The sequence below is a fragment of the Argentina silus genome, assembly GCF_951799395.1.
Source record: "Argentina silus genome assembly, chromosome: 13".
Classification (NCBI taxonomy): Eukaryota; Metazoa; Chordata; class Actinopteri; order Argentiniformes; family Argentinidae; genus Argentina; species Argentina silus.
The window spans coordinates 1,036,132-1,051,131 of record NC_139667.1 but is presented as its reverse complement, the minus strand read 5'-3'; the positions used below and the strand labels follow the sequence as shown (position 1 = coordinate 1,051,131).

The following is a 15,000-nucleotide window of genomic DNA, read 5'->3' as shown; positions in this document are numbered from 1 at the left end:
CGTGCTTAATACCATTCCTCTTTCCATTCCATGCAATACAATGAGCCCGTCCTCCGATTTCTACATCCACCAGCCTCCCCTATTTTATACTTATCCAGTCCTTTCAGATGGAGCTGAAGTGCCTAGGGGGTAGACGGGGATCCAGTATCCACATCAACTGTCTGTCTGTCTCCCAAATCAGCACCACTCTAATCCCACCGTCCCCAGGGCCCAGTATTTATATAAAAAATAAAAAAGTTTAATCTAGATCAGAATGATCCGGATTCTTTTTTTTTTTTTGGTGATTTTTTGAGAGGAGTATAGGGATAGAAAGGGAGTATAGGGATAGAAATCACAGATAGCAGGGACAGCAAAAACAGAGACCGGATCTTTCTGATCCAGATTACACATTTTGAAAATCCCGGGGCCCTGATGAAGCGTCCATTGTGGTTGTCCCCCAGTGTGACAGTGAAGTACCACGGCAGGGCCTCCCATGCGGCGGCCTACCCCTGGGAGGGGGTCAACGCCCTGGACGCTGCAGTGCTGGCCTACACCAACCTCTCTGTCCTCAGGCAGCAGCTGAGGCCTGACTGGAGACTGCATGGTGAGGAAGGAGAGATCTGGACCTGGTCGTTTGGTGTCCAGGGTCCATTGTCCTCTGTGTTGTAGTGATTGTATGTGTTGTTGTGGTGTGTTGTGTTGTGTTGTGTGATCATTTGTCTATGTACCTGAATGTGGAAAGAACTTCCTTCTAGGAGGACAGTGAACTGTTCTGTTTCATTCTGTTCTGTTCATTCTATGTTCCTTCTATTCTATTTTATTCCGTTCCACTACACTCCAATCTACTCTATTTTCCCTTCTAATTCTATAAAACCCTTTTAGACTGTAACAGTGATTAAGGGCTATACAAATCAATGTGAATCGAATAGAACAGAATTGAATTTTAATCTATTACCATTATTTGTACTATCCTAGCATGTACTATTGTTTTTAGCTTTCTATTTCGCTATTGGTCTGTTTTGCTTGGGTTTTACTTGAATAGTGCTTTAATTATATGTTTCCATTGTTTGTATCTGTTTAACATGTAGGCTACTGCGGTTTATTGTTTTCCTATTTCACTTTTGCTTGATTTTAATGTACAGCACTTTGATCTGTACATCATTATTTTTATTATTCTTTTCACTCTCCCATACTATACCATTCTATTCCACACTATTCTATTCTATTCTATTCTATTCTATTCTATTCATCAATCTCCCGTGCGTTCCTGTGTGTGTTGTCTGCTCCAGGCATCATCAAACATGGAGGGGTGAAGCCCAACATAATCCCGGCCTACACGGAGCTGGAGTTCTACCTGCGCACGCCGCTGGCCAGCGACCTGGCCCTCCTCCAAGCCAAGGCCGAGGCCTGCTTCAGGTCAGCCGCCATGGCAACCGGTTGCCAAGTAAGAAAACAAACAAACAACATTTTATTTGCCAATTAACATCCGTTCGATCCGTTCCCTCTTGGGGTGGGGAATCAAACCGGTGACCTACCGACTGCTGTTTCCTCTCTCTCTCTCTCTCTCTCTCTCTCTCTCTCTCTCTCTCTCTCTCTCTCTCTGTCTCTCTCTCTCTCTCTCTGTCTCTCTCTGTCTCTGTCTCTCTCTGTCTCTCTCTCTCTCTCTCTCTCTCTCTCTGTGTTCAGGTGGAGATAACCTATCCGAACCACGCGTACTCCAACATCCTGCCGAACGCCACCCTGGCACAGCTCTATGAGGAGAACGGCAGGGCTCTGGGCGTTGAGTTTGAAGAGGTGCCCAAGAACTTCTCTGGTGAGGAAGTGTTTCTGGTGTGAAATGAGAGAGAGTAGTGCGGTCACTGATGTGTATTGTGAATAGGGAGATGTGTTGTAGTCTGTCTCAGTCAACAAATCTTATCAATGAATGAATCGATTGATTGATGGATTAAGTGTTTTCCTTGTCGTGGCAGGTTCCACCGACTTCGGGAACGTGTCATTTGTTGTCCCTGGGATTCATCCTTTCTTCTACATCGGCTCTGAGGCCCTGAACCACACTGAGGAGTACACCACAGCTGCAGGTAGGCTCTGAAGCCCTGAACCACACTGAGGAGTACACCACGGCTGCAGGTAGGCTCTGAGGCCCTGAACCACACTGAGGAGTACACCACGGCTGCAGGTAGGCTCTGAGGCCCTGAACCACACTGAGGAGTACACCACAGCTGCAGGTAGGCTCTGAGGCCCTGAACCACACTGAGGAGTACACCACGGCTGCAGGTAGGCTCTGAGTAACAAGCAAACCAACCAGGTTTTATTTGGTATTTGGTATTTTCTGCACACACCCCCCTGATCCCTCTACGTCCTCCTCCTCTGGCTCCTCTCCTAGAGACCTCTTCACCCCCACTATCCACCTGTACAAGTTTGTCTCCTGTTAATTAAAAAAAATAAAATAATAATACTTCTTCTAGCATTGTGACTGCCTATGGCCCCTGGTCTGAGCATTGATTACTTTGTCTTATGATGACTGATGGATAGATGATTCACTTACTTAAACAAATGTATTTGTTGTAAGTCGCTTTGGATAAAGGCAACTGCTAAATGCCAGAAATGTAAATGTAAATGTCCTCCAGGTGCGGAGAAGGCCCAGTTCTTCACCCTGCGGACGGCCAAGGCCCTGGCCATGACTGCTGTGGACGTGCTGTGTTGTCCTGAGTTGCTGCAGAGGGTCAGAGAGGACTTCACTGAAGCCAAGCTGAAGCAGGACCCAGGGCTGAAGCAGGACCCAGGGCTGAAGCAGGACCCAGGGCTGAAGCAGGACCCAGGGCTGAAGCAGGACCCAGGGCTGAAGCAGGACCCAGGGCTGACGCAGGACCCAGGGCTGAAGCAGGACCCAGGGCTGACGCAGGACCCAGGGCTGACGCAGGACCCAGGGCTGAAGCAGGACCCAGGGCTGAAGCAGGACCCAGGGCTGAAGCAGGAGCCAGGGCTGAAGCAGGACCCAGGGCTGAAGCAGGACCCAGGGCTGAAGCAGGACCCAGGGCTGAAGCAGGAGCCAGGGCTGAAGCAGGACCCAGGGCTGGAAGGCAGCGGCAGTGACACGTAAACAGTATGGACTTTGATCATGACGAGGAAGTGTTGATACAAGTGACCTCCAATCAGAAGCTGCCTTCAGAAGCCGTCTTAAAAACTGACATTCTTGGTCTGGTTTTTCATATATGACTTATACAGTAGTACTGTAGTTTGACCGATAATAGCAGTCAATAGGATGACCTATTTGTTAAAATAATTCAGTGAACACTATTGCAATTGTTCAGACAGTTGTGAAATATAAACATAGTTGATTTTGCTATGGATTTAGACTGGTCCTCTTGTTTAATCCCTATGGATTCAGACTACAATACATTTTTCTCTCTTTCTCAGAAAAACATAACATTTATTAAACATTGTTGATAATAACCAATCATAACACAGCTGTGTTGAGTGATGATACCCATATGGATGCGTGCTCAGTACTGTAAGATGATCCTGAAGAGGCTATCTACCAGATAATTTATTCACAGTATCAAAATAGATGCTAAATAGATTTTTTTAAAAAGACAATGCTAAAGGCTAACAGCTAACACACTGAATCTCAAGGCCCCACTACTACAGTATATATATATGTTGAGGACAAGAGCTTCAAAAGTATAAAAAGTGAATTGTGGAAAAAAAAAAAAAAAAATTTGAAATAATATAATCTGTTTGCATTTGATTATACTTTAGAACTTGAATAACATCTGCTGTATATCTGTAATAGTTCATAGCGATTTGCGTACGTCCTTAAAATGTGTCTTATTAGGTCAGACTGTCAGTGCCGTCTGTGTACATGTAACAGAAAGTGTTTCTCAACAGCAAATAAATAGTTGTTAATTGCATGTATATAAAAAGCAGAAGCAACAGATTTTGTATCATCTAAGTCATGGGTATACAGTTTACTACAGTACAGAACTGCAAATACAAAAAAAAATCTTGACGATGTTACCTGACAATCAGGCGTTCGATTTTAGGAGGGGATTGGGGGAATTATTTTATACAACGGTCTTCGATAGCTTCCATGAAGTTTACTTCCAACACCTGCTACAGTATACAACCTTAGACCTGCTGGTGCGGCCTGTCATGTCTATGGTTTCTAGACCCCTGGAACAGATTTAGGCTCATTTCCATTATAACGGAGAGGGCCTATATGCTGTAAAACATCCAATCTACCTCACGTTTCCCAGCAGTGGATAGACACCCCACCTCACCTCACCTCACCCCACCTCACCTGACCTCACCTGACCTCACCCCACCTCACCTGACCTCACCCCACCTCACCTCACCTGACCTGACCTCACCCCACCTCACCTCACCTGACCTGACCTCACCCCACCTGACCTCACCCCACCTGACCTCACCCCACCTCACCCCACCTGACCTCACCCCACCTCACCCCACCTCACCTCACCTGACCTCACCTCACACCTGAATCTACCGTTTAGTCAGGTAGGGATTGTCCTTCTGCATTATTGCTAACGTTTCATGATCCTAAGCCCTTTCATCCATACTATTTACAAACCGACTGCATATCCCAAAGGAAATGAACTACAAATCCATGTTACTTGTTTTCTTGAACACACATTGAACAGAACATACAGTACAGTATTTAAACAGGTCCATTTAAAAGAACATACAGTACAGTATTTAAACAGGTCCATTTAAGAGGCTGGGTCCAGAAGGCAATGTTCACCTTGCATTTTATGAGCAGTATCTCAGTCTCTCTCTCTCTCGCTCTCTCTCGATACTCTCAAAGAAAAACATAAGAAACATGTCTTCTCTCTCCATGGCCACACACACGGTCCCTGCTGGTGGAGTCCGGTTGCTCTCAGCAGCGGTTGGTGTCGGTGGACGGTGCACAGCGTCCGTCCTCTCCATGGCCACAAAGATCCTGATAACTGAAACTCCCTTTTATGCTGGGCAGGGCGTGGGTGCGGTGGACAGTGGACCGGGTCCTCCCGCCACCAGGGGGCGACACAGGGGGCTATGAGTAGATGGACCAGTAGATGATGTTGAAGAGGGCGTAGGAGCCGGGGAAGATGACCCGTGAGTACTTGTCTATGGCGTGGGTGTCTATCCAGATGTTGACGTAGGGACGGGTGTTCTTTAGCTGGCCCGTGATCTGGGGGTCCCCCAGGGCCACCTGGGCCAGCATCCTGTGGCCGTCCCGGCCCCCGTTCTCCGGCATTCCATAGCCCTCCATGTTGCTGGTGTAGCCGGTGATCTGGGGGTCACACATCATGTCCTCGGGGTTACCGATGCCACAGGTGCACGGCAGCTGCAGAGGTGGGAGGAGGGGGGAGACAGGTGGAGACAGGTGGAGGGGAGAGGGAGGCGGGGAGATGGGTGGAGGGGAGACGAGGGGAGAGGGAGGGGGGAGAGACAGGTGGAGGGCAGGGGGGAGAGATGGGTGGAGGGGAGACAGAGAGGGGGAGACGGGGGGGAGGGGAGAGGGGTGTCGTGAAAAGAAAAGAAAAGAAAAGACAAGACAAAGTTTAGTTCAAGAGCAAGCCTGACAAGCTGAAGTAGACGAAGTCGTCTCAGTGGCAAAGCGGGTCGTGACGAAAAGTTTTCCTGGGTTTGTTGGAGTTGAAAACATTCCTCCTCAGGCTACATAATTTAGCTCCATATGGCACAACATTTGTCAGATGGGGAAATTAGTATGAGAGCAAAATGGTGCACCAGATGCAGTCCTAAAAATAAACAACAGCAGACTGCACAGCTGATGGTCAAAAAGTGTACGCACTCAGTGACCTGGGACTTGTAGTCCTCCTATACAATATGGTCAGATATCCCCATGAGAGCCATGGTGCAGGGGAGGCTGGTGGAGGTAGAAATTGGAGGACAGGAATGGAGGTAGAAATCGGAGGATGGGCTCATTGTGATGCATGAAATCACATGTTTGATACCATTCCTCATTTCCATTCCTGCATTCCATTCCCGTCCTCCGATTTCTACCTCCACCAGCCTCCCCTGGTATGGTGGTACTGTTTTATATGGTAGTGTGACTTATGGTTGTGTAAGTGTGGTTTCGATTAGATTTTTTTGAAAAAGAAAAAAAGAAATGAAACCAATCTCACCCTGTCTCTCAGTTTCCTCTCCTTCCGTTCCTGTACAGTGGAGAGGTAGTTGACCGCGGCATACTCTATCACTGAGAGGAAGACGAACACAAAACTGACCCACAGGTAGATGTCCACAGCCTTGATGTAGGAGACCCTGGGCATGGACGCGTTGACGCCGGTGATGATGGTGGACATGGTGAGCACCGTGGTGATACCTGGGCGCAGACAGACAGACAGACAGACAGACAGGGATCAGGGAGGAACCGTAGGTACTATAGAAGAGGAGGCCGGTGGAGGTAGAAATCGGAGGACGGGCTCATTGTAATGCATGGGACGGAATGAAGAATGGTATCAAACGCATTGTGTTCCATGCATCACAATGAGCCCATCCTCACATTTCTACTTCCATCAGCCTCCCCTGTCTCCTACTTAGAGGAACCCCAGAGGAACCCTCTCCTACCTAGAGGAACCCTAGTGGAGATGGTCTCCTACCTAGAGGAACCCTAGTGGAGATGGTCTCCTACCTAGAGGAACCCTAGTGGGGATGGTCTCCTACCTAGAGGAACCCTAGTGGGGATGGTCTCCTACCTAGAAGAACCCTCTCCTACCTAGAAGAACCCTCTCCTACCTAGAGGAACCCTAATGGGGATGGTCTCCTACCTAGAGGAACCCGAGTGGGGATGGTCTCCTACCTAGAGGAACCCTAGAAGAACCCTAGTGGGGATGGTCTCCTACCTAGAGGAACCCTAGTGGACATGGTCTCCTATCTAGAGGAACCCTAGTGGGGATGGTCTCCTACCTAGAGGAACCCTAGTGGGGATGGTCTCCTACCTAGAGGAACCCTAGCAGGTACGGCCCGGCGATCGATCCAGAAGGACACCCAGGACAGCATGACCATCAGAGTGGCGGGGAAGTAGGTCTGCAGCAGGAAGAAGAAGATGTGCCGTCGCAGAGTGAAGTGGATGTACAGACGGTTGTACCAGCCTATCAGAAGGAAGCAGACCATAGATGTCATATACAGACAGTTGTACCAGCCAATAGGAAGAGGAACAGACTATAGATATCATAAACAGACGGCTGTACCAGCCTATCAGGAAGGATAAAGACCATAGATGTCATATACAGACAGTTGTACCAGCCAATAGGAAGAGGAGCAGACCATAGATATCGTAAACAGACAGCTGGACCAGCCAATAAGAAGAGGAACAGACCATAGATATCGTAAACAGACAGCTGGACCAGCCTATCAGGAAGACACATACACTCTTAGAGAAAAAGGGTTCTGAAAGGGTTCTTTATTTGTCTCTTTATTTGGAACCCTTTGAAGAAGGGTTTTTCTGTGAAGGGGTCTACATCTAACCCAAAAGGGTTCTATGTTCTATGAAGAGCGTATCACAAACAGATGATCAATTTCTCCCTTTCTCTGACCTCATAGTGTAATACAATCAACAATGTTGTAATATATCTCAGTCCTGAGTTTTCACTCAACATGTTTCTGAAACATGACATTTGTCTTTCCAGCGCAAACAGGCAGACACACATGCGTTACATAAATGTGTTACGATTGTGTAATATTATAATATGTTTACGTAATCTATCCATTAATCTGTGTGACACAGTGCAGCTGTGGAGAGGTTGTGGTCAGGCCTGCCTTACCCGTGCTGCTGTAGAAGGCCAGCTTGGTGGTGGTGTGGAACTTCTGGATCAGGAACTGAGACAGAGATATCCTGTCGTCTGTGTTCAGGGACTCATTCCCTTTCTTCCAGTAGAGCATCAGATCATCGTCTGTGTATGCGTCTGAGGAGGGAACGTTCAAGAGCACCGATCAATATCTCATCACCAAACATGATTGGAAATAATTTATTTATGTGTTCATTCGATATATTTAAAATACATGTAGAACATTTAAGAAAGCGTCGAGGATTAAAAACACAATCAGTTCTACTGACTTATTTCCATTGTGGTCCTTTATAAAATATGATCAGATGTTGTGATACTGTTTAATGTGGTAGTGTCCTGTATGGTTGTGTGAGTGTGGTTTGTGAATGTGGATCGTCTTTTAGCTTAGTAGTCCAGATATGTAAAAATACACTCCTGCCAATGTCAGTATGGGGAACAAAACTGCTATATTTGGTATATGGCTGTAGGAGATGAGATGTATGACATTGGTATCGCAGTACTGGGTGTCTAAGACCATTTTCCCCTCGGGGACATTCAAGTTTATCCTGTCCTGTCCCGTCATGTCCTCTCCTGTCCTCTCCTCTCCTGTCCTGTCCTGTCCTGTCCTGTCCTGTCCTGTCCCATCATGTCCTCTCCTCTCCTCTCCTTTCCTTTCCTCTCCTCTCCTCTCCTCTCCTCTCCTCTCCTCTCCTCTCCTCTCCTCTCCTCTCCTCTCCTCTTCTGTCCTGTCCTGTCCCATCATGTCCTCTCCTCTCCTGTCCTGTCCTGTCCTGTCCTGTCCTGTCCTGTCCTGTCCTGTCCTGTCCCATCATGTCCTCTCCTCTCCTCTCCTCTCCTCTCCTCTCCTGTCCTGTCCTGTCCTGTCCCATCATGTCCTCTCCTCTCCTCTCCCGTCCCGTCCTATTTCTGAGTTCTAGGTTGAGAAGGACTCACAGCTCTCTATCTCCAGGGAGCAGGTCTGTGTGTCCAGAGGGAAGCGGCTCAGGTCCATGTTGCACATGGCCGTGACTGTGACTCTGGAGAAACAGAAGAAGAAGAAGGGACATCGGTGATCATTCCTGTCTAGCCAGAGTCCAACACGGACACTTATGGTTCTACTGTGATTCACTTTGGGCTGGTTTCCTGGACACAAATTAAGTCTAGTTCTGGATCCAGTAGCGTTTTGAATAGGAAAACTCAAAAATGCATTCCTGAAGGAAGAGGGGGGGGGGGGGGGGGGGGTCAGAGTGGGTGCTGAATACCAGGGGAGGCTGGTGGAGGTAGAACACCAGGGGTAGCTGGTGGAGGGAGAACATCAGGGGAGGCTGATGGAGGTAGAACACCGGGGGAGGCTAGTGGAGGTAGGACATCAGGGGAAGCTGGTGGAGGTAGAACACCAGGGGAGGCTGGTGGAGGTAGAATCGAAGGATGGGCTCATTGTAATGATGGAATGGAATCAAACACGTTCATTTGCTGCATCCTAATACTCAACCCCTTTCCTGAAGTGTGCACTTGTGCATTTCCCCACATATTAATGTATTTATGAGCAGAGCTTTGGTTTCCTCCACCACTCTTTCCCCAGTCCATTTCATTACAAAAGTCCACACTTCTGAAACAGGCTGGAGGATTGGGATTCATTCTGAAACAGGCTGGAGGATTGGGATTCATTCTGAATCAGGCTGGAGGATTGGAATTCATTCTGAATCAGGCTGGAGGATTGGGATTCATTCTGAAACAGGCTGGAGGATTGGGATTCATTCTGAAACAGGCTGGAGGATTGGGATTCATTCTGAAACAGGCTGGAGGATTGGGATTCATTCTGAAACAGGCTGGAGGATTGGGATTCATTCTGAAACAGGCTGGAGGATTGGGATTCATTCTGAATCAGGCTGGAGGATTGGGATTCATTCTGGAACAGGCTGGAGGATTGGGATTCATTCTGGAACAGGCTGGAGGATTGGGATTCATTCTGCATTTGATTAATTCGTTTGGCTGGCTAAAAATGTACAGGAGGCTTCCCAACACCCTCTGAGGAAATGGACGTAAAATGGTGGAGAACTGGGACTCAGTGTTCCAGTAAGACGGGCAGAGAGCCCTTACCTCAGGCTGTAGAGGACGTTCCCATCGGGGTAGACCCTCAGCATGACGTTGTCCGTGGTGGTGTCATGGATGAAGGACCTCTTGGAGTGGACGAAGAACATGTCAGGAACCCAGATCTTCTTCACCAGGCGGCTGTCGAAGGTCATGCTCTGGTTGTTGGTGCTGGGGAACGACAGGCGTTCGTCCTTCCAGTAGTGCCTGATGTAGAGCGTCATGGTGAAGTCCTGGAACACAACGTCGTGGGTTCAATTCCCACTGGGATCATACGTACAAACAATGGATGCACTCAATGGACTGTAAGTCGTTTTGGAGAGCCTCAATATCAGGGGAGGCTGGTGGAGGTAGAAATCGGAGGACGGTATCAAACATGTGATTCCATGCATTACAATGAGTCCGGGCTCCGATTTCTACCTCCACCAGCCTCCACTGATGGCTTCTCATATTAGAACAGGGAGGAAAGCGTTCTCTGGAGTTTTGCGGAAAAGATCATCACCACTAACATGTAATCAAGATAACCATGTCTTACTTACCATGTCCACTTCTGAGATTGTGTCGAGACTCTCAACCTGAACATCCACCCCAACTGGAATTGGGGGTCCTGAAACGATATAAAGTCATGTCAGTCATTCTGCTAATTAGATTCACTCAGGATACCCTACAGCAGGGGAGGCTGGTGGAGGTAGAATTCTGAGGACGGGCTCAGTGTTATGCATGGAACGGAATGAGGAGTTTGACACCATTCCTCACATTCCATTCCATGCATTACAATGAGCCCATCCTCCGATTTCTACCTCCACCAGCCTCCCCTACACTACAGTATGTATTCTTGCAATCATCAGAATTGGTGTCAACACCTGCGCAATTACAGTAAACACAGAGCAGGTACAGGTTACATTTCCAGGCCAGTATAATATTGTGATGGTAGAACATTATTAAAACCACTTCTATCACACAGAATATTGTATGCATTGTTGTAATCAGTTGAACACACAGTGAGTTGGCTGGTTTCTCTGATAGTGGTCCTCTGGCTCAGTTGGTAGAGCGTGGCGCTAACAACGCTTAGGTTGTGGGTTTGATTCCCGCTGGGACCATATATACTGAAATGTATGCACTCACTGCAATGTAAGTCGCTTTGGATAAAAGCGTCAGCTAAATGGCGTATATGATAATATATATATATATATTAAAGAGCAGGTACTGAGCTAACCCTAACCTCCATGTGAACAGTGTGATGCACGGAGACAAGCTGGATCTGCTTATTGTGTCACGACATGCTGGACTGGGAATCCTCCCCCCCCTCCCCTCTCTCTCTCCCTCTCCCCCCCCCTCCCCTCTCTCTCCCTCTCCCCCCCCCTCCCCTCTCTCTCTCTCTCCCCCCCCCTCCCCTCTCTCTCCCTCTCCCCCCCCCTCCCCTCTCTCTCTCTCTCCCCCCCCCTCTCTCTCTCTCTCTCCCTCTCCCCCCCCCTCCCCTCTCTCTCTCTCTCTCCCTCTCCCCCCCCCTCCCCTCTCTCTCCCTCTCCCCCCCCCTCCCCTCTCTCTCTCTCTCCCTCTCTCTCTCTCTCCCTCCCCCCCCCTCCCCTCTCTCTCTCTCTCCCTCCCCTCCCCTCTCTCTCTCTCTGTCCATCATCATCCCCCCCCCCCCCTCCCCTCTCTCTCTCTCTGTCCATCATCATCCCCCCCCCCCCCTCCCCTCCCCTCCCCCCCCTCCCCTCCCCTCCCCCCCCCTCCCCTCTCTCTCTCTCTCTCTGTCCATCATCATCCTCCTGCCTAGTGCTGCCTACAGATGTCCAATTAGGTCACAAAGGATCAAAGTTACAAACATCTGGACTGAGCCCATTCATCCCTCCCTTCCTCTTCCTTTTTCCAGCAGACGACAAACACAATCTCGTCATTTGGCTCAGGCAACATGACACTGGCTGGTATTATGATGTCCCCAAAGTGTAAATAGAGGACTGAAACACGCAACATTAACGTCAAAACACATTTACAGATCCCTCTCTCCCTCTCTCTCCCTCTCTCTCTCTCTCTCTCTCTCTCCCTCTCTCTCTCCCTCTCTAATACAACAGAGCTGTGCTTCCTGATAATCCCAGTCCCACAGAGACCACAGGACTGTCTGTCATCGAAATCCCTTACCACTCAACACGGGACTGAGTACTGATGGAACAATTGTCTGTTGTTGACACAGAGAGAAGACTGTGGGATGGGAAAAGCATGCACAGCTTGTGCTGGTGGTGGGTTACTAATGATCCAGAGAGCTCAGCTTATAGGGGCCATTTTCACCAAAGCCCATTGGACGGTCACCGATCCTTTGTGGCAGTCCGGCTGACCTCAATGGCTGGACTAGATAAAGAGATGACCAAGCAGTTGGCGCGTTATCCCCGTTGTGAGTTGTGATGATGCTTAAATGAGTAAACAGAGTAAACCCTGTTTTCGATCGGAATAAACATCACAACATCTACAGTACCGGTCAAAAGCCTGGACACACCTTCTCATTCAATGGTCTTTTCTTTATTTTTATTATTTTCTACATTGTAGATGAATATTGAAGACATCAAAACTATGAAGGAACACATATGGAATTATGTAGTAAACAAAAAAGTGTTAAACAAACCAGAATATGTTTTATATTTTAGATTCTTCAAAGTAGCCACCTTTTGCTTTGATGACGGCTTTGCACACTCTTGGCAAGGTGTGTCCAAACTTTTGACTGGTTCTGTACATGGTACGCATAACATTTTGTGAAGTGGTTTGATCGTAAGACTTTTGCAAAGCCATTGCGATGACAGTACTGGAGCTCCCGAGAGGAACTTGAGAAACGTGTGGTAAAGTGTTCCTGCTTCTTACCTCCAAACGCCGGCCTCATGGTGAAATCATGGTCGTCTATTCTCAGAAGCTGCTCAGATTTGGTCATTGGAGATTTGGTCATGTCTGGACTTCGCTTTAGGATTGGGCTGTAGAGAGAAGAAGAGTATCTGAAGAGAGAGTCAGATATCTGAGAGGTGTTTAGGGTCATGAAATGGTTTATTCATCTGACTGTGAGTGGATGATCTACCATGATGCTACGTGATCATTAACTCCAACAAGGAACAACAATCAATCAGGGAGACGTCATCTATAGTATCATAGCCTCTATAGTATCATAGTCTATAGTATCATAGCCTCTATAGTATCATAGTCTATAGTATCATAGCCTCTATAGTATCATAGTCTATAGTATCATAGTCTATAGTATCATAGTCTCTAGTATCATAGTCTATAGTATCATAGTCTCTATAGTATCATAGTCTATAGTATCATAGTCTATAGTATCATAGTCTATAGTATCATAGTCTATAGTATCATAGTCTATAGTATCATAGTCTATAGTATCATAGTCTCTATAGTATCATAGTCTATAGTATCATAGTCTATAGTATCATAGTCTATAGTATCATAGTCTATAGTATCATAGTCTCTAGTATCATAGTCTCTAGTATCATAGTCTCTATAGTATCATAGTCTATAGTATCATAGCCTCTATAGTATCATAGTCTATAGTATCATAGTCTATAGTATCATAGTCTATAGTATCATAGTCTATAGTATCATAGTCTCTATAGTATCATAGTCTATAGTATCATAGTCTATAGTATCATAGTCTATAGTATCATAGTCTATAGTATCATAGTCTCTAGTATCATAGTCTCTAGTATCATAGTCTCTATAGTATCATAGTCTATAGTATCATAGCCTCTATAGTATCATAGTCTATAGTATCATAGTCTATAGTATCATAGTCTATAGTATCATAGTCTATAGTATCATAGTCTATAGTATCATAGCCTCTATAGTATCATAGCCTATAGTATCATAGTCTATAGTATCATAGTCTCTATAGTATCATAGTCTATAGTATCATAGTCTCTATAGTATCATAGTCTATAGTATCATAGTCTCTATAGTATCATAGTCTATAGTATCATAGTCTCTATAGTATCATAGTCTATAGTATCATAGTCTATAGTATCATAGTCTATAGTATCATAGTCTATAGTATCATAGTCTATAGTATCATAGTCTCTATAGTATCATAGTCTATAGTATCATAGTCTCTATAGTATCATAGTCTATAGTATCATAGTCTATAGTATCATAGTCTATAGTATCATAGTCTATAGTATCATAGTCTATAGTATCATAGTCTCTATAGTATCATAGTCTATAGTATCATAGTCTCTATAGTATCATAGTCTATAGTATCATAGTCTCTATAGTATCATAGTCTATAGTATCATAGTCTCTATAGTATCATAGTCTATAGTATCATAGTCTATAGTATCATAGTCTATAGTATCATAGTCTATAGTATCATAGTCTCTATAGTATCATAGTCTCTATAGTATCATAGTCTATAGTATCACCTGTTCTCTGTTTTTACTGTGTTAAACTCCCATGACTGATGTACTTGGAATGTTGTCTTAATGATTCTGTACTTAGATGTTAACATCTTATCCTTTTGTCTCTATTTTAATTGTTTTTATCCATGTTCCTTTAAAGCTCATGGTGTTGCATCTGTGTATGAAATGTGCTCTATAAATAAAGTTTGAAGTTCGATTGATAGAGCTTTTGGTTTTACCTACATCTGGGTAATGGTATATAAGTTTACAACACCCTGCAGGTCCATGTCAGGGGAGGCTGTTGGAGGCAGAAATCGGAGGATGGGCTCATTGTAATGCATGGAATGGAATCAGGAATGACATCAAGGGGCGTTCAGTGGCGTAGCACACTAAGGCGCATACCATATCGTCGCAAGGTCCCTGGTTCGATTCCGGCCATCGACATATCCTGCATGTCATCCCTCCTCTCTCTCTCTCTCTCTCTCTCTCTCTCTCTCTCTCTCTCTCACCCATCCTTCCTGTCAATCTCTACTGTCTCCATCCCAATAAAAGCAGAAATGCCCTAAAAAACATATTTAAAAAAAATAAGGAATGGCATCAAACGTGTGTTTGATACCATTCCTCATTCTATTCCATATTCCACGCATTCCAATGAGCCTGTCCTCCGATTTCTACCTCCACCAGCCTCCCTTGGTCCGTGTCATCGCTGGACTCTTACCTCCCGGTCTTGGGACCTCTGCTTCCCTCCATTCTCA

General features: G+C 46.2%; 3 protein-coding genes across 3 annotated transcripts in view; 1 reads left to right on the top strand and 2 right to left on the bottom strand.

Annotated features, from left to right (window-relative positions):
* The window catches only part of LOC310814145 (xaa-Arg dipeptidase-like), a gene marked incomplete at both ends in the record, with an annotated part of 3,961 nt that extends 882 nt beyond the window's left edge, over positions 1-3,079 (top strand). The window contains 5 exons of the mRNA XM_083683442.1: positions 441-583; positions 1,269-1,423; positions 1,666-1,792; positions 1,950-2,057; positions 2,607-3,079. Of these exons, the coding sequence (XP_083539568.1) occupies positions 441-583; positions 1,269-1,423; positions 1,666-1,792; positions 1,950-2,057; positions 2,607-3,079 (1,006 nt within the window). The remainder of the gene's footprint in view (positions 1-440; positions 584-1,268; positions 1,424-1,665; positions 1,793-1,949; positions 2,058-2,606) is intronic.
* The window catches only part of gnly (granulysin), a 91,111-nt gene that overhangs the window by 42,727 nt on the left and 33,384 nt on the right, over positions 1-15,000 (bottom strand). The gene's annotated exons all lie outside the window — the stretch shown is intronic.
* LOC310813709 (gamma-aminobutyric acid receptor subunit rho-1-like) overlaps positions 5,033-15,000 on the bottom strand; it is a gene marked incomplete at both ends in the record, with an annotated part of 15,843 nt that continues 5,875 nt past the window's right edge. The window contains 9 exons of the mRNA XM_083682801.1: positions 5,033-5,326; positions 6,129-6,325; positions 6,942-7,094; positions 7,767-7,907; positions 8,724-8,806; positions 9,870-10,093; positions 10,400-10,467; positions 12,714-12,820; positions 14,964-15,000. The exon at positions 14,964-15,000 is cut by the window's right edge and continues 17 nt beyond it. Of these exons, the coding sequence (XP_083538927.1) occupies positions 5,033-5,326; positions 6,129-6,325; positions 6,942-7,094; positions 7,767-7,907; positions 8,724-8,806; positions 9,870-10,093; positions 10,400-10,467; positions 12,714-12,820; positions 14,964-15,000 (1,304 nt within the window). The remainder of the gene's footprint in view (positions 5,327-6,128; positions 6,326-6,941; positions 7,095-7,766; positions 7,908-8,723; positions 8,807-9,869; positions 10,094-10,399; positions 10,468-12,713; positions 12,821-14,963) is intronic.